The sequence below is a fragment of the Pteropus alecto genome, unplaced genomic scaffold, assembly GCF_000325575.1.
Source record: "Pteropus alecto unplaced genomic scaffold, ASM32557v1 scaffold224, whole genome shotgun sequence".
NCBI classification, from domain to species: domain Eukaryota; kingdom Metazoa; phylum Chordata; class Mammalia; order Chiroptera; family Pteropodidae; genus Pteropus; species Pteropus alecto.
The window spans coordinates 3,499,211-3,517,911 of record NW_006436289.1 but is presented as its reverse complement, the minus strand read 5'-3'; the positions used below and the strand labels follow the sequence as shown (position 1 = coordinate 3,517,911).

At 36.9% G+C, this 18,701-nt stretch overlaps 1 protein-coding gene and 1 long non-coding RNA gene across 4 annotated transcripts in view; one reads left to right on the top strand and one right to left on the bottom strand.

Moving 5' to 3' along the window:
• The window catches only part of LOC112480441, an 18,619-nt gene extending 13,858 nt beyond the window's left edge, over positions 1-4,761 (bottom strand). Inside the window, exon 1 of the long non-coding RNA XR_003046589.1 lies at positions 4,660-4,761. This is a non-coding gene — a long non-coding RNA (uncharacterized LOC112480441). The remainder of the gene's footprint in view (positions 1-4,659) is intronic.
• Positions 4,762-4,788: 27 nt separating this feature from the next.
• REXO2 (RNA exonuclease 2) lies at positions 4,789-14,832 on the top strand. 3 transcript variants are annotated; one of them, XR_003046587.1, is made up of 8 exons: positions 4,841-5,069; positions 6,038-6,121; positions 8,936-9,013; positions 9,597-9,708; positions 10,991-11,099; positions 12,472-12,525; positions 13,721-13,819; positions 14,402-14,539. XR_003046587.1 is itself a non-coding variant. In XM_006912792.2 (7 exons), the coding sequence occupies exons 1-7, from the start codon at positions 4,923-4,925 to the stop codon at positions 14,529-14,531; spliced, it is 714 nt and encodes a 237-aa protein (XP_006912854.1). In that variant the 5' UTR covers positions 4,789-4,922; the 3' UTR covers positions 14,532-14,832. The 3 variants fall into 3 exon arrangements, 1 of the variants encoding a protein (XP_006912854.1); XR_003046588.1 differs by having other exon boundaries at positions 13,721-13,841; positions 14,402-14,532; XM_006912792.2 differs by lacking the exon at positions 13,721-13,819 and having other exon boundaries at positions 4,789-5,069; positions 14,402-14,832.
• Positions 14,833-18,701: the final 3,869 nt, after the last annotated feature.

Below are 18,701 nucleotides of genomic sequence, written 5' to 3'. Positions count from 1 at the left end.
CTACTGTCTTGCAGAGAACTTAAAACAGGGTTGTGTGAGACCATTATCACAAGTGTTTTTTTTTTTTTTTAATTAAAAAAGCTCCTTTAAAATACCTACAGCTTCTCTGTTCTCCATAGGATTTAGACAGGAATCCAGTACAGATAAATCTATGTGATGATAGTTGCTGTACTGTCAGAATTACTCTTTTTCTCTGACTCAGTCAGCTTTTATATTGCACTGTGCTCTTTGTGTCTAGGGGCTTCTTCCTTTAGCTGAGTTCTCTCCCAAGATAATCCTTATTCTTCCAAGAAATAGACTTCTGGTAGGCTTGCTTTTCCAATTTGTTTAACATGTGCCAAGATGTACAAATCAAGCTGAGAATCTTCTTTATGTGCTTATTATGAAAAGTTTGCAAAAAATAAAATTCTCAGGGTTAAAATGGGCCTATAGTGTATTTCTTAGACAAACTGCAATCTTCTTCTCTTCCATAGCTTTGGCCCTCCTTTACGTGGATGACCTCTAAATTAACTATCTCTGCCCTCCTCCTAGCTGCCTACCGCTTATCTTTATGTAATTGTTCCTCTCAAGCACAACGTCAACCTTTCCAAAATCGAAATCATCAACTCTTACCTGTTATTCCTACAATTTGTTCTCTCCATTAAGTTTCTCTTTTATTTTAAAGGCTAATGATCCTAGCTGTTTAGGTCCAAGATTCTATCTGGGATATTCTTCCCCATAATCCCATTGTCAAAGTTTCCTTATTTGAGGATCTAATCCAATTTCCATCCTCCTGTATCTCTTTTGTCAAAATAAATCCCTTTCGCCTATATTCTCATAGCACTCTGTAATTCGTTAAAGCATTGGCTCAATCTCCTTTGTATTAAATTTTGCATCTCCTGATTTGTTTACAGAAATAAATGAGCATCTACTATATAAAGTATTAGATGTTCTATGTTTTTATTTAATCACCACACAAATCATTTTACAAGTAAAAAATTAAAGCTATTTCCTCATCTGCAAAAGAAACAACTCTAAACCCAAATGAACCATTAATATCTTAAATATCTTAATATAGTATTTGATATAATAAATATCAGCTCAATAAATGTATTTTTATTTTGGCATTCTAGCAGTGTTTAATATATACTAGTATTCAGTGTTTGTTGAACTGAGTTGAGATAAAATGCAATTCAAATTTCATGAAAACTTTAGGATATCCATTTTGTACAAGGTGCATTTTGAAGATTGGCTCGTATTTTTACCTTGTATTTTTTACAGTGAGAGATGGTAAAGGCAAAATATTTATCATCCTTTAGATCTCTCCAGACCACTAGAATAAAGTAATAGCAGTTATCAGGTATCGGCAGTAAACCTGATGTTAAAATTTCTCAAAACAAAGTTCCACAAAAGAGGAAAAGAAGAGCTATTTTCATCAACCAGTAAGTCTCATGAAGGGCCTACTAACTATTTAAAAACTGCTTTATAAACTGTAGGATATTTTACAGTTGTGACATAGTCTCATTACTTTGGTGATTACTAACGAGTACAGCTACTGTTACTATATGGCTCTGTGCTAGTGCTACAAAAGTATAAAAATAAATATATTCTGGAAATTAAGGTCTAGTTTGATAGGATAGTGATAAAGCATATCAAATAGTGATAAAACATATAAAATACAGTCATTGTTACATGACTGTAACAATGTTAGGTTTATGAACTCTGTAACTATTAACATGAGGAACCAGGGGCCTCTCCTAAGCGGAACCAGAGAAGCGTTTTTTAAAAAATAGCATCTGAGATGATTCTAAAGAGGAACTAGGGGGAGTGAGGATATCTCTGGATTGATTATCACGGTAATTTTTGTTCAGGAGGTGAGGGGAACAAAGCAGGGCTGTGTAAGTTCTGGTAAGAAAGCAGCAATTAAAAAAAAAATTAAAACCCATGTAAATATTCACAATAGCCAAAGGGTGGAAGCAACCCAAGTGTCCATCAGTGGATGAATGGATAGACAAGATGTGGTGTACACACACACACACACACACACACAGGAATATTATTCAGCCTTGAAAAGAAGCAAATTCTGACACATGGTACAACAAGGATGAATTTTGTGGACATTATAAATGAAATAAGCCAGACGCATAAGGACAAATACTGTATAATTCTATTTACGAGGTACCTAGTATTATCAAATTAATACTAGTATTATCAAATTAAAACCAATTAAGATGAAAAAGATATTTGCTTTGGGATATTACTATTTAAGATTACTAATCTAATGTTACACAGAAAAACCAATAAGCTGTAAATTTCCTTATGGCAGAGTGGTGTAGCTTTGAGATAGGGACAGAAAGTAGAACGGTTGTGGCCATGGGCTGGGAGGTGGGTGGCTGGAAATGGAGAATTAGTGTTTAGTGGATACAAAGTTTCAGTATGAGAAAATAAAAAAGTTTTGGAGATGGACAGTGGTGATGAATGTGCAACAATGTGCTGTATTTAATGCCATTGAACTGCACATTTAAAAATGGTTAAAATGGGACATTTTATGTTAAGTATATTTCACCACTATTAAAAAAATGAAAGTAAAAAAATGTAAAAATAAAGAAGTGGTTGTTCAATAAAGGAGGGTTTGTATGACCTTGTCCTGTTAGAAACATTGTCTTAGATCCTGTTAGAAACATAGTCTGCCCACCAGCAGTGCTGACAAGCTGACTCAGGGTCCTGTTTCCTTAGAAACTACAGTTAAGATAAATGTGGAACGCTGTGTCTGAAAACCTTTTATCTGAATCTCTGCCCCTTGGTTGGAAATAGAGGCAGCTTTTCTGTCAAAGTGACCTACATTGCTCAGATTCTTTAAGTAAGAGAGATGTTCCAGTCTCACCGAAATAACATCAAACAGCAACATTTCTCAGTCTATTTTAAGGAACAAGATTTCTTGGTTTTATACCCCTGATGTTAATAAACAAAGGTAGTTTTTATAGGCTCACAACAGAATTGAAAAAACAGTCTCTTGGCAGAGTGGTGTAGCTTTGAGATATATTCTGTTAAGAAAGGAAAAGAGAAAGAAATGATTGAGTCCACTATGGGACAAGGTTGCTTTCGGATTCAAGGACCCCATTTTCTTGTGTCTATCCTCCCTATTATTTACATGGTTTGGATTTGTTAATTTGGTGCATACATTGCTTTGCTTTGGGATATTACTATTTAAGATTACTAATCTAATGTTACACAGAAAAACCAATAAACTGTAAATTTCCTTATGTTATAACACAATTCACCTAAAATGTCTTTATATTTATAATCAAAGTACATTACTATGAAAACTGAAATTTCAAAAATGTCCACACATAATTTTAACTACTCAGTATTTTAAAATTATAATAAATTTTCAGGATATAAATTCTTAAATGTAAATAGCATTTTGTAAGTTGTAATTTGCGATACAACTGATCAATGTTCCAGTGGTAACTTCGAAAACAAAAGTTCTTTGAAAATTTAAAGAATACTTTAGGAGGAGGATAAAAAGCCCAACTGAAAAGTTTATATACTTCAACTGAATCTACTTTCTATGAATGAAGTTTAAAACTAAGAAAAAAACTAAAAAGGAAATGTAGACTATTCCTTATAAAGAAGGCTACAAATGAATAAAAAGGCACAGCAGAAACAGTGTGACTCATCAGGCAATGCAGTTACAATATGGACACATTCTGCATAATGCAAGTCTTTACATTGTATGTATACCTGTGCACGATTTGATGACCCTTCAAAGAAGAGTTTCTCTGCGCCTGGGCTGGTGGTGGGTTGGGTACAACAAAGGAGTTGAAGGTGAAAGCCAGTAAGTACACTGCACTATTCTTACAGCTCTGATTAGGCAAGTTTCTCTCTCACAAAACCCGCTCACTAGGTATGAATTACTATGCGACAGACCACAAACTCTCTAATGAGTAGCAATACGACTTTCAGAAAAATATATAGAGGACATAATTCCAGGCTGAAATCAATGTTTGTGACAAAGTCGCACTCTGCATATAAATTTGCTACTAAATAGCCAGGATTTAAGAAACTTGAAAGGTCCTGTCGGTGGCTATTATGACTTGCGGAAATGATAAAGATAGTTTGATCAAAACCAAAGCAGCTAACAGAGCGGAGGCTGTTTTTAGTTCATTTTGATTTAATTTGCTACCTGGATTCCTTATATAAGGCCAAGATTTAACTTTGAGAACTTGTCAGGGTGGAGTAGGAAGTCATTACCACGAATACGCACCAGCTGAGCTGAAACACAAATATCCCTCCGTAAGAAATAACCCTTTGCCAATGAAGGAAAGGGACTTCAGCACCTAATGCGTACCAAGTGATCTCTCAGACAAGATCTCATTTAAGAATCTCTGAAGGATTCGATGAAAGCGGAACTGGCCTGCTGGCCTAAAAAAAGCACGCTGCTCTGCTGTCTCACGTAAATGAGAAAAATAACCAGTGTGTGGAGTGGAAGGGTAGGCAAATAAATAGAGGAGGGACGAAGGAAGCAAAGAAAGATACATTTGGGGAGAGAAAACCAAAACAAAGCAAAAATAGATAACCAGGTATTTTTCAACCAAAGTAAGAGAGTTCTTGCTGAACTAGGCAGTCTGCAAGTAATCTAAACTCAGGAAATAACCTCTTTGAAACGAACAAACTTACTTCTGAAAAACATGCGCGTCCAATAACATCCCCAAACACGTGGCGGGGGTGGGGAAATCGGTCGCAATACCAGGCGACACTCTAAGTCCCATCATCCTGTTCGGCAGTTAAACTGAGATGTTCAAGGGCGAGTCGGCGCACTGGGTGCCGGGACTTGTGGTTTTTGCTCCTGCACCTCCCCGCGGGTTTGCGACGTTTAGCGACCATCGCGCCTGCGCCAGCGCCGGCTGAGAGGCTGGGGCAGTGGCGGCTCGTGCCGGGTGATGCTAGGCGGCTCCCTGCGCTCCAGGCTGTTGCGAGGTGTGGGTGGGAGTCACGGGCAGTTCGGGGCGCGGGGTGTCCGCGAAGGTGGCGCAGCCATGGCGGCAGGGGAGAGCATGGCTCAGCGGATGGTGTGGGTGGACCTGGAGGTGAGTGAGGTCGGTGTGGGGGTGAGGGAAGGCGAGTGAGGTTTCGCGCGTGGACCGAGTAGCTGAGCCTGTCCGGAAGGAGCGGCGGGCTTCTGGGTCCCAGGTGTGGCAAGTGAGTGCCGCCCGAGTGTGGGCGGCGCGGGGCAAGTCAGGGGGCAGGAGTCCTGCGGGTGTTTGGGACTATGCTGTTTTGTGAGGTTTCTTTTCAGAAGGGAGGCGTCATCTATATGGTTTTTTACCGCCCTCCTCCTAGTTCCGCCCAGATGTGAACCTCTCTAACTCTCTGGTACCCCTGGGGCTTGGGGTCACAGGTGTAGGGGTGAAGACAGCGGTTCTGCTAGACTCCACTTCCCCAGCCTTACAGGACCCTAGGTTGTTGGAGCTAGATGGGACTCTGGAGATGACTCAGCTTTAACTCTCTTTCCGTAAACTAGAAAACTGAGGCCCGTAAAGAGGATTCAGCTCATTCAAGGTCATACTGTTAGTGAGCATCTGAGTTGGAACTAGAACCCGGTTCTCTTTCCTTTAGATTTTCCATACTCAGGCCAAGGACTCTGTCCTTTCTCCAGCCTCAGTTTTCTCATATATGAAATGGGGATAATAACAGTACTTTCCACATTTGATTGTGATGACGATCAAGTGGTTAATTAATTAATATGAAACCTTTGTAAACTCTGCAGAGATGTAATGATGTTAGTTATCTAACACTTCCGAAATTGAATGCTGTCAGCACTCAAATTTGCTTACTTTGCATTTGTCCTAGAGTGGAACCAGGTTGTTTGACATATAGCAGGTTTTTGCTAAGTGTTTATTGAATAAATGACTAATGTTTAGTACCTTGAGGGCTTTTCTGTCCTGCTATGGGATATAAATTGAGTATGCTTGAGGGAATTCCTGTTAAATAAACTTTGTTAAAACAGGCCAGAAAGGTGGTTTTGTGTGTGTTATATATTTATTTTTTATTGCAGATGACAGGATTGGACATTGAGAAGGACCAGATTATTGAGATGGCTTGTCTAATAACTGATTCTGATCTCAACATTTTGGCTGAAGTAGGTGGTGCCCTGTAATATAACCATACTGTTTAGTGTGTATGAGAAATATAAAGATCGTTTTCCCCATCTCTTTATTTAAAAAATAAGAAAACCGAGATTCCATATAGATGAAGGTACAAAGTAATGTGCTAAGTCATGGTGGGATTGGTACTAGAACCAAACTAATCCAGTTCACAGCCTAGTTATTTTTCAATAAGCCATGCCAAAAATTATAGAAACAAATGCTATCATTTACTGTGTGCCAGGCATAGCCCTTAAGTGCTTTACATGTATTTAATCTTAATCCTCACAACGACTATAAGGTAGGAGCTATTATACTCATTTTATAGAGGAGGGCATTTTGGCATAGAGATGTTGGGTAATTTGCCTAAGGCCACTTGACTAGTTATTAGGGGAGCCAGGAATTTAACCCAGACATTCTGAGTAAAGTGCTCCTAATCAATAAGACAATAATCTATAGTCCCACCAGGATTGGTGACTCATGCTGGAGTTGACACTTTTATATCATAACTGTAACTTTAATTTGACTCTATATATTTAGTTTTTGCTTTTTCAACTATGATGTGTGATTCTTCTAGATCTGTATTAAGATGTTAGAAATTCTGCTGATGCAGAATCCTAAAACGTTCTCTTGTTGACATATTGGGCATTATTAAAGTTTTAATGTGCTGCCTTTAACTGAAACATTAAGTAAAACAAATAAAACACACCTGTTGCCTTTTGGCCACTCACGAAACATTTAATAAGTGTGTGACAGCATCTGATTGGTAGAGGGTAAAATCCCTGGCCTTGAATAACTCATTGTCAGCAATATTCAGAGGCAGTAAACTGTGGAATAGGAACACAGTATGGATGTTTGTGGGAAAGATAATCTTCTTAAAATAAGTCCCCAGAGGGTAGGATTGATATTTTACTGGCACTGGATAAATTTTATAAATCCGTAGTTAAGACTACACTTATTTTCCTGGATAGATAAAAGAGAGGAGAAGGCATTTGTAGATGAATTGCTACTAATTGAGTACTAGGCTCACATCTTGGACTACCTCCTGATATATCAGCTGGAGGAGAATCATGAGACTTTGTATTTCTCATCATAACAACTAGCTTTTTAAACAACTATATAAATAAAGCCCTGAGTTTTAGGTTTTTTTTGTTTTTTTTTTTTTGTCACTTGGAATTCACTAGGATGAATAGTGAAGAGAAGTGTCTTTATTTTATCAGCTCTAATTACTCTTGACTAAAGAAGAATTTCTTCCTTAGACTATTGATATAATGTGAAATACTGACAGTTTAATGGACCAGTTAATTGATATGTACCCTGGAAGAAATTTGGGTCTGTGTTCACCAACTGCAGATGAGTGCCACATTTGTAAATGCACTCAGATGAGGATAAGGATGTTAAAAAAAATGCTGAGGGGCTGTTGGCACTTAAGTGTCAATGGAAGATAAGTTTTATTCTTGTATATGAGTCTGAGGGAAAATGTCTTATGATAGTAGAAGAACAAACATCCTACTCTGAAAATTTTTTGTGGATAGCTTAATGTGCCAAACTGGGATCTAGAGTAAGTTATGCAGCCTTCGATTGATAGTAGTAGTTTGCTTTTTCCACTGTAGTGTGTTAGAATTGTTTTTCACAATGTGAGGTTTTGGGTTTTTAAAAAATATGTTATCAGAGCAATTTTTTTTGCTTCATGGAGATTGCCATTACCAGTTTTCTTGTTTAGTTAAAACTCCTTGTTGTAGGATGTCAGGCACATTTTAGTCAAATTCTAGCTATTCCTCTCAGTGATTGCAAACTGTTTTACCACCTTAGTAGTAATGATACCTTGGATTTATAGTACTTGTAGAGAGTTCAAAGAACTTTCATGTCTCTAATGTTTTTTATCCCTTTGAGGGACGGGGGCAGTTTGTTATCTCCATTGTACAGGAGGAGAAATTAAGCCCAAGGTGACTTGCTCTAATGCCACAAGTCCGGCTTCTCTTACTTCTGGGACTCCATCTAAGAGACAGTTGAATGTTCTATTAAATGGAGCAGAGAATTCGAGGGCTATTTTTTTTTTCCCCCAGATGTCACCTTTTTAATTCTCTAATATAAAAATATTGTTAAACAGTATAACTTTATTCAAAATATATGTATAGTAAGCCATTGTTTTTTTTTGCCCTGTTCTGCCCCATTCTACTCTCCCAAGTTTATGTATTTTCTTGGTATTTTGTATGCATATATAAGTAAATGTATGTATTTTTTTAAACAAGTACAAGTGAAATCATGTATTTGTATCTATTGTTGAGCAATTTTTTTTTTTTTCACTTGGCAGTATGGACACTTTTCAAAATGAACTCAGAAGTTGGCAAGCTTTTTCTAAAAAAGACCAAATATTAAATATTTTAGGTTTAGTGTGCTACCTACCTCTCTGTTACATATGTGTTTATTTTACAACCTTTTAAAATGTAAAAAGCATTGTTAGCTTGCTGACAGTGGAAAAAGTAAAAGCCACATGTGGGCTATGGTTTGTTAACCTTTGATAGATATCTATTTCCTCTATTAGTAAGCATTTCAGTTTTTAGGTGTTTGTGTGTGTGTATGTATGTATATATGTATATACGTGTGTGTTCATTTATTCTTTTTTGCCGTAAACAGTGTTAGAATGAAGACCGCTTTTAGAGTTAACAAAGTACCCTCATCTCTTACTTTCTCTGGTGTGTGTGTGTGTGTGTATTTATATTTAATCCTTAAAGAAGCTTAAACTTTACCTTAGAAATCAAGGTTGTCCCTGTTGATTCTGGATGACTAATGGCTTTTCTCGTCCCCAGGGTCCTAACCTGATTATAAAACAGCCAGATGAGTTGCTGGACAGCATGTCAGATTGGTGTAAGGAGCATCACGGGAAGGTAACATTACCAAATGACAGGATTGCTGCTTTGGGGATCAGTAACAACATCTGAATCCTATACGATTGTTGGATGGTATTTTAAGAAAGGGTTAGAGGAAGATTGCTTGGCAAGCCTGGGAAACTGCTTGCTTGTTTACTTTTCATCTCTGGGACCTCTTGAGATCATCTCCTGAATGTCCTCCCTTTTGCTCTCCTACATCCAGTCTGTCACGAACGCATTGTGGATTGTCAAGTATTGCTCAAGTCAGTCTTTTGGATAAGGTTAGACATCAACTTTCAGAGAAGGGGGAATGCTGCTCTCCTGCTAATAGTTGTTTCTTTCCAGAGATTATATGCTTGGACTGTGAGCACCATCTTTTTTGACTGGAGATGCTATTAACAATCAGGCACATAGCTTCTTTGACTTGGATTGTTTAAGAAAAAATCCGTGCAAAGATGGCAGTTTCAGTTTGAACTTGGCCTCTGTAAATGGTTCATTCATGGTTGTATTTGGCCGTTTTAGAAGTAAAGTTTTGTTTCTGGATGCCTTTGAAATCTGACTTCATGTGTTTCTGGTGGGGTTTGGGGATTCTCTCTTGCAGTCTGGTCTAACCAAAGCAGTGAAGGAGAGTACAATGACCTTGCAGCAGGCAGAGTATGAATTTCTGTCCTTTGTACGACAGCAGACTCCTCCGGGGCTCTGTCCACTTGCAGGTAAAATCCAATCCTACGTATGCCTTGTAGATAGTCTTCCATTGTAGTGGTTCAAGAGACTGCAGTTCCAGAAAGATCAGCCAAGACCATCGTGTCTTCCACTTACCCTGATGGATTATACATCTTTTGTATTCAAGTATCCTTGTATAATTTGTGCATAAATATTGGGAAAATGCCCTGAAAGCTGACATGAGGTCTGGGTACTCAGACTAACTATAAAGTTTTTCCCCTTATTTTTATTATGGAGAATTTTCAAATGTACAGAAAAGTTGGGTTTAGTTATTGTTAAATTAACATTGTGCCATGTTTGTTTTACCTATTTTTTGTTGGACATTACGAAGTAAATTATAGGCATTGTGATAACTTTTTTCCTATGTAGTTCATCAAACATTTCCAAGAATAAGGACATTTTCTTATGTAACCACAATATCATCACATTTACGATAATTAAAAATAATTCAGTAACATCGGCTGATATCTAGTCCACACCCAAAATGTCTAATTGTTTTTGAACCATGACTCCATCAAGGCTCATGCATTGTTTTATTTGGTTATTACGTCTCTTTAGTCTCAATCTAAAATGTCCACCTGTATTTTTGTTTCCTTGTGACAATGACTTTTTAAAGAAACCAGGCCAGTTCTACCAGAATTTTGAAAGCACTGCCATGTCATAGGAAAGTTAATGTTCTATGGAGGTGTATTTGTATTTGTATATGTAAATAGATGTAGTAACTCTTTATAAAAAGAGTTTTGACTTTAAGTACTAGAGCATATATTGTATAAATTTTCCTCCTAGCCTTGTAGCTGGTGTCTATATTAAAGTTCTCATTTAAAATTTAGTATTTTTAATATAAACTGTATAGAAATATGAATATGAATATAATTTGTTAAAATTGGAATGTAAATAAAGGTTTATTAACTTATGTGATTCAGTTACATTATTAGTGTTAGTGGTGTGGATTTTGTGACACTGGGAGACAATTTGCACATCTGGTATGATACAAAAAAAGTAACAAATAGATTTGTGTATCATTTTAGGTATGTGGAATGATTGATTTATCCTTTTGTCCATAGACCATTTACAAATTTATTATGAGCTAGAGTGACTAAATCCTCAGAATTTATACTCATAATCTAATCCGAGGCACTCAAACCTGAGATACTTTTAGGACTTGTTTGAACTATAAAAAAATCATCTCCATTTCAATACAGTTTATGAATTTTATATCCTGTTGTATATTACTAGAAATACACAGATGCAGTATACTTCGTGTCTTTCTAGGAAATTCAGTTCATGCAGATAAGAAGTTTCTTGACAAATACATGCCCCAGTTCATGAAACATCTTCATTATAGAATAATTGATGTGAGCACTGTTAAAGAACTGTGCAGGTAAGGGCTATATTTAGGAACCATTAAATTTTCTCATTTAGCATGTTTTAATTGAGAATTTGTGGAAATTGACTAGAGCTGTAAAACTGAGGGTGCGAAGTGGGTATATAACTTTCTCATCCCGTACTCGCTTGGATGGGATCATAATTCATTCTGGACTGATGAGATCTGGGGGAAACAGTGTCAAAAATTTCTCATATAAATTTCATTAATCTCGAAAATTTATTGAGTACCCATTCTATGCCATGTATTGGCCTATGTGCTGGGAACATATAGATGAAAAGCCCTTAAGTAGCTTAGAATTTAGGGGGTTGACACGTGTTAAAACCCTACAAATATACTGTGTAATGACTCTAATGGAAATATTCATATAGCATCTTGAGGGCACAAAGGAGTGAGCTGGAGTGAGGGGAATGGGAAAACTTTACATAGAAACTAGCTTTTAAGTTGAGATTTAAAGAAGAATGCAAGTTTTCCAGGTATTTAAGTGAAAGAGCATTCCAGAGAACGGGCAGAGGTATAAAGGTATGAAAGAGCAGGAAGATAAGAGCAGAACACGTTCAGGGAATTACAAATAGTTTATTAATGCTGGAGTGCAAAGCATGAGGTTGGAAAAAGTGGAAGATGAGGCCCAGTTATGAAGGGCTTGTATGCCATGCTAAGGACGTTGAAGTTTATCTTGATAGGGATAGAGTCTCTTTGAGAAGTTTAAGTAGAGGAGCGAATGATATGATTAGATCATTCTGATTAGAAAATGACAAGAAAAGAGGGAGGTAAGAAAGAAGACTTTTGCATCATCCGGGAGAGAAGAATGAGCTAGAGAAATGTCAGTTGGGTGGTAGAGAAGGGTATGGAGATAAGGTATTTGAGAAAGTTGGCTGGCAGTGAATACTTGAATTGAGTGAGGAAAAGGGAGGTATAAAGAGATTCTAGTGTTTCTAGTTTGGGCAGTTAGGTAGATGATGGAACTCTTTGAAGATAAAGGGGAAAATAAAAGTAGATTTGCTAGATGGAAGAAGGGAGGTGTTGAGGATGATGAGAATGGTTTTATGTAATTGAATTAGAAGTGTCTGATGGATTTTCAGGTGGACATGTCTCCAACAGGCAACTAGTTGGCTATCCATGACAAACTCAGGAGACAGCTAGGCTGGGCTTAACAGATTTAGGAACCTTGGTTCATTGGTGAACTTGCCTAAAGAGAATATAAGAATGAAGAGTGGAGAGGGTGGAAGATAGAGGCCCAGGCAAGGGGGCAACTTGATAGTCACAACCTGAATCCCTTTTTTAGTGTTCATAAATTACATGAAGGAGGTAATTATTCAGTGTATTTGAGACATTTTCCTTTGAGAGTTCCATTTTTTGCTGTGTGTAGACGCTGGTATCCAGAAGAATATGAATTTGCACCAAAGAAGGCTGCTTCTCACAGGTAAGGTTGGGTCCTTCCAAATGCTTGGCAGTCTGACGTGCCAAATTCTCAACTGCTTGAAATAATATCTCCTTTTTCCCCTTGGGGGAAAACAAAGGAGAACTAGTAGAAAGGTAACTTTCTTTTGTTAAGATTATCAGAAATTCTGGTCAAGATTCTAGCATTCCATTCTGAGATATGTAGGGTCTTATGTCTATTGCAGTTTTAAAACTTTTAGATAACTTAGTTTGTAGGTATATGAAACTGGCTAATTTTTCTAGTACCAAGTAGTATTTATTTTCTTCCCAGCAAGAATATGGACTTGGAGCCCTTTATAATTAGACTACATTGTGATTATTTGTATATACAGTTAGCCTAACTCTGACACTTTTTCATTTTTCAGATTGTTTCTTTTATGTTTGCAACTTTCAGTACAAGTACATAAGGAATTTAAAGATCTTATGTATTTAGTGTTCTCTTTTACTTTTTGATTTTGTCATCTTTCAGGAGGAACGTTGGTCTCTTTACTGAGCGCTAATTGTGTGCCAGGCTAGTTCTAAGCAAACACAGAAAGACCAAGTCCCTGCTCTAAAGACTGGCATTTTTTTTTTTTTTTAATTGGACTTACATGGACGACAGCACAGTAATACATGGCTAGAATATCTTATCTGAAACAGTTGGGATTTGGTGTGTTTTGGATTTCAGAATTTTCTGGGTTTTAGAAAGATAACAGTGCATCTGTAGTGTTTATCATTATATAAGACCCCTAATAAGTTCTGAGGAGGCACCCTGTAATCAAATACATTGATATTTCTCCAGTGAACCATATGGATATTCAAACCAAATGGCATTACTGATGACTATAAATAGCTTCATGTCAAGATTAGTCAGGTTTTGCCAAACAATGGGTTAACAAAAGTACTTTGGGTTTTCAGATCTTTTTTAGATTTCAGTATTGTGAACAGGATGTGGTGCACCTTGATTTAGCCACAGGTTTTTTTTTGTTTGTTTGTTTTTTTGACAGTTTCAGCTCTCTATGTATCCAAGACCTGGGAAGAAAGCAAAATTGTTGCCTTAACCACAGAAATAACTGTTGTAAAACTCTTACACTAAAGTTTGTGCAGTTTATTCCCAGAAGAGGCCCTTGGCCCATCATTCAGAGCTTATTGATTTACTTGCACATTGTTCTAATAATCTTGGTTACCTGATTTCTCAGACTACAACAGATGAGAAACAGCATGTTGGAGGAGAAGAAAGGCTGTTAGATGGAGGCAGGCTGCCACTGATTATAGCACAAATCATCACGAGAGAGGAGGTAGATCCTCTTTTATGGTTAGGTACTGTCTGATAATTGATGTTTATTATGATGCCTGAATCATGAGTTACATTCGAGTATGTCATTGTATTTTGGGATGTCATTAAGTATTGCACAGTGTTTCCCAGGCTGTGTTCCATGAGCTGTTAATAAGTTTTCCACAGATGTGGTTGATTAAGTTTTATAAATACTGTGTATATAGTACAACCATCTCTTGGAAATTCTCCATACACATCAGTACATTAAATGCTTTATAAAGTTTCAAAAAAGAAATTTTAATCTAGTTTTCCCTAAACTTATTTGACCCTGGAATTCTTTTTTTTCTGTGGAACACCTCACCATCTTATGGAAGTTTTGGGAAATTTTACTCTGTTATGTCTTACACATTTTTTAAATCAAACTTTTTAAAAAATAACAAAGCACTTAAATTTGCTCTACTGAAATGTTCCAGTTCTTGGTGTCAGAGAGTGGCATTTACAGTAGTACCTGTTCTTAAGTTATTTTAAAAAGTTATGCTTTGTAAAATGATTATCATCTCCTGTTCTGGGGCATTTCAATTCAGTATAGTATGTTTGCTTGTAGGGCACTTGATGACATTAGTGAAAGCATCAAAGAACTTCAGTTTTACCGAAATAACATCTTCAAGAAAAAAACAGATGAAAAGAAGAGGAAAATTATAGAAAATGGGGAAAATGAGAAGACTGTGAGTTGATGCCAGTTCTCGTGCTGCCACTACATAGTTCTCTGGAAGCGACTTCTGGTGGTTTTTTTGTTGTTCACGCTGATTGCTTGGCAGAGCACCTTTTTTCAGTTAATTTGCATCTCCAGATTATTCAAGCAGACAGCACCTGAAATATTATTTTTCTCCTAACATTCTGTTTTCATTTATGACACAGCAGCTTCTTTGTAAAGTACCAGGTCATGTCCATCCCTTGGTACATATCTGCATTTGCTTTTAGACCTTTCTTTTTTGTTGTTTAAAAAAAATAAAGCTAGTTCTATTGAAATGCAAACCTTTTTGTACCATCTATTCTTTAGTAGTTTGTTCATTGCAAAATGATGGCTTTTTCTTTTTTAACTGGTGTGGCTAATATTTATATTTTCATAATGCCACGAGGAATGGATTAAGTTTATGTTAAATAGGAAGTGAACTTGTTCTGTTTTGCTTTACAAATCATGAATAGAATAACTAGAGATTCAAGGAGTAAATTTCGGCTGATTGTTATTGAATTAACAGTTTGGAAATAACTACTCTTCGCTGCATTCAAGAAAGTCAAGCAAGCCATCAGACAAGAATTCTATAGGTCATACCTAAGATTTATTGCATAGATGTGACATACAAGGCCATCACTGTGCTAAGTTTATAGAATGTAGAGAGGTGGCTGCCCTAGGTTTAATGGTCAGTAAGTATTTGAGAAAGGGTTTCAGTTGGAATAGCTTAACTCCTAAGTTTGTTAGAGCACAGTACTAAGGTGAGTCCTTAGCCCGAGGGTACATTAAAATCATTTGTCTGTAGAACATATCTCATTCTGCAAATGCCTCATTAAGAAATTAGAATTGGGAAGGGCCCACAGGTGACTTGTCTCCTTGAGACCGAAAGACATCTGTGGTGGTCTCAAATTACATCCCCAACTCGATCATGGCCATTATGTGAACATAGCAGTGTGATCCTAATGTGTGAGAGTTACAGATATAGAAATCACTAGACTGTAGATCAGAATTATCTCGTAATTTCATTTACTAAGTTGTTTTACTTACACAGCTTTGTGAGTGGAGAGAGACTTTAGTGTAACTTTTTCAAATGTGTAAATTAAGGCTCAAGTTCACAAGTGTAGTAAGTGTGAGTCCATGAAAACAACAGGTCTGCTGACTTTTCTTACTGGTGTTCTTTCTACTGTTTAGAATGGCATGGGTCTTAGATCTTGTACCAACAATCAGTGTTTTGGAAGACAAGATTGCGTAGTAAAGAACTGGGCTCTTGAGTCAGATTTTGGGTTCATATCTGAACCCCATGGCATACTAAGTGGTTTTCCAAGTTCACTTTTCTAAGCCGCAGTTTCCTTACCTATAAAACGAGAATGATGGTACCTAACTCAAAGAATTGTTAGAAGTCAGCTAAATACCACTCACATAGTTCTGAGCTCTGCTTGGTAGTGATAGTGAGTACTTAATGATAATGGATCAACTCCGCCCAGGATCTCTGGGGAAAGGTGTTATGAATGATTAGTTATGGTGGCTGGCGTTATCTTAAATCCGTGTTCATTTAATGCCTGTGACTAACTGTACGATGCTGAGGACTGCTATAAACTTTACTAACAGCGTGACCTTGATTGGTGTAGTGCTTCTCACTAAATTTGGCAAGATAGTCTTTGTCCTTACTTGGCTCTCAGGAATGTTATAAATTCTAAGAATAGATATGAAAACACTGGGCTTGTGAAAGGTTCATAGGCAGCAGATACTACTATTAATGCCAAAGAATTTCTGCCACACAGCTGGCTGTTTATTCATCAGGTTAACTGAGCCCCACCATTTAGTTTTCTTAAGGATTTTAACTCCTGGGTTCATTTTAAATCTGTCAAGCAAATGGCCAGCTTACTCATTTAATTTTTTGTTCTGTATCTTCATTATGTACACAATTCTCTTTTACTCCCTAATGGAGCGTGTGTTAATTTTTAGTAAAATAATTGGCAGCCTGTGAGATAAGCAAATCTGGTCTGATGCAAGTCTGTATGAAGACATGATAGCTCAGTGATTAGTTCATTATTTATTATTCTGCTTATAAATAAGAGATATATTTGTAGTGCTGGTAACTGATTCACAGGGGATTCCTGAAGCTATGAAGTAATTTCTGTGAAATGAACTGCAATGCAAATTGATTTAAATATAACTCCAGCCTTCAAAATGATCAGTATGTTTGTTTAGCAGAGCTTGCCATTCCAGTGCTCCCGGGGGCTTTTCCTTTGGTGGTTCTTCTGTCTGTGCTGTAATTATCCTGCAAGCTATATTCTTAGGATCATCCAGATATATTTCCCCCGTATTAACTCATGAGGTGAATGAATCAATGCTGTGATGACAGTCTCCAGTCAAATTCTTTGAGTGCTCATGATAATCTAGCCATTGTATTGAATACGTGGACAAGAAAAACCACCTTTTTTTCAGCGGTCTAGCCACAGGTATTAAGAATGGAACCTGAGGCACCTGTATAGGTCTTCTCATTCACCAGACAATATATCCCCTTATTAATAAACCAGATTCATAGGGAAATTTATGGTTTCCTTTGGTAGAACTAGGGTTTTTATATATATGTAAGCCTTAAAAAAGTAAAGACTAGCTAGCTAGTCATAATGTTCAAGTTCAATTTTGTTGTTAAATAAAGTTTGACACATTGATTGCCTTGTGACGGTACCTGAAAGTCCTAAGTACACTCCAGTGCCCTAAGATCTTGAAAAATTAATAGGCAGCAAGGACAGTAGAAAATGGGTTGATGCTAAGATAAACCATCAGACTGTGGCAGATTGATGAGGGCAAAAGCTATTATGTCTACGTAGATGAGGTAAAAGCTATTATGCTATCTGTTGCTACATGCTGTATTTCTATTGTGAAAATAGGTTTTAATTATTTGAGCAAAGTTCTTAATCTTATGTGGATCTTTTCTTTTTACCCTGTGAGACCCACCTCATGTGGATCCTGATAAAACCATAGCCGTGCTGGAAGTGCAAATGAAGAGTTCCTCCTTAGCTGAGTATTTTCTGTTGCATAGAGGGAGGCTTGAAATTTTCTAAGAGGATCAATTTTAAATCTCAGCACACAAAAGAGTAACTATGTAGAGGTGATAAATTATTTAGCTTGATGGTGATTTTTCACGATGTGTACATTTATATAAAATCATTAAGTTGTATACCTTAAATATATTTCTATATGTCAGAGATATCAATAAAGTTTACATATGTTAAAGAGGCTGCTAAAAAGAAAGGATTAGATATCTTGATTCCACTAGAATGCAGACAGATGTAACAGTTGCTTTCATAATTTATTTGTCAAGTCGAATAACAACTTGGTCTTCAGGGTAATTTAATCAGTTTAGTTTTTACCTGGGTTATAATACCACTGGTCTTCAGTGATAAAGAAAACAAGAGTCTCTCATCAGGAATAGCCCAAGAAAATGGGAAGGTTGGGGAGTGTGGAGCAAAAATATACTCTTGTGCAAATGAAAACATACCATGAACAGCCTGCAGAATCCTTGGGTACCCAGGGAAAGTTGCATAATTTGGGTTGTACAACAGTGTGAAAATACTTAATGCCACTGAACTCTATGCTTGAAATGGCAAAAACGGTATTTTTTTATGTATTTTACCACAAAAAGATACACAGTTTGCTGCAACCCATTTTAAGAATGATCTTGTCTTAAGATCATTAAGATGTAATGAAACTCAGCTTGGAGCTGTGAACTCTGGGATCCTCGCTTGTGCCCTTGAGAAGAGGAATGGACAATTTGGGCAGTGCTTTCTGTTATGTCAGCAGCAAAGTGGCATAAGGAATTGCTGGTTTTGCTTACAGACAAAGGAGATTTAACAAATTAATATTCTTTAGGCACATCCAATCTCCTTACTTCGAAATTCAGCCATGTGAGTTGGGGAGAGAGGTTTCTGAATTCTGAGTTAAGTGTACTTCCTGGATAATCTAGGTTAATAGGCTCATGTAGGCTGCCTTTGAATCTAGTTCTATGTTGTTTCTGTGAAAAAAACCTTCCATTTTGCATTCTATCTCACCAGCTCACAGTTGATATTGAGCAATAGAATTCATTGTTGAATTGGAGACTATACAGTTTTATACTTTTACTCATCTTGGTTGTACTCTGTTCAGATCATTAATTTATTTTTCT

Bases quoted from the DNA above. Each gene is read 5' to 3' on its own strand.
- REXO2 (XM_006912792.2), top strand. From the start codon at position 4,923: ATGCTAGGCGGCTCCCTGCGCTCCAGGCTGTTGCGAGGTGTGGGTGGG. The intron at 9,014-9,596 runs GTAACATTACCA...TCTCTCTTGCAG, and splicing joins GTAAGGAGCATCACGGGAAG to TCTGGTCTAACCAAAGCAGT. The intron at 9,709-10,990 runs GTAAAATCCAAT...GTGTCTTTCTAG, and splicing joins GGGGCTCTGTCCACTTGCAG to GAAATTCAGTTCATGCAGAT.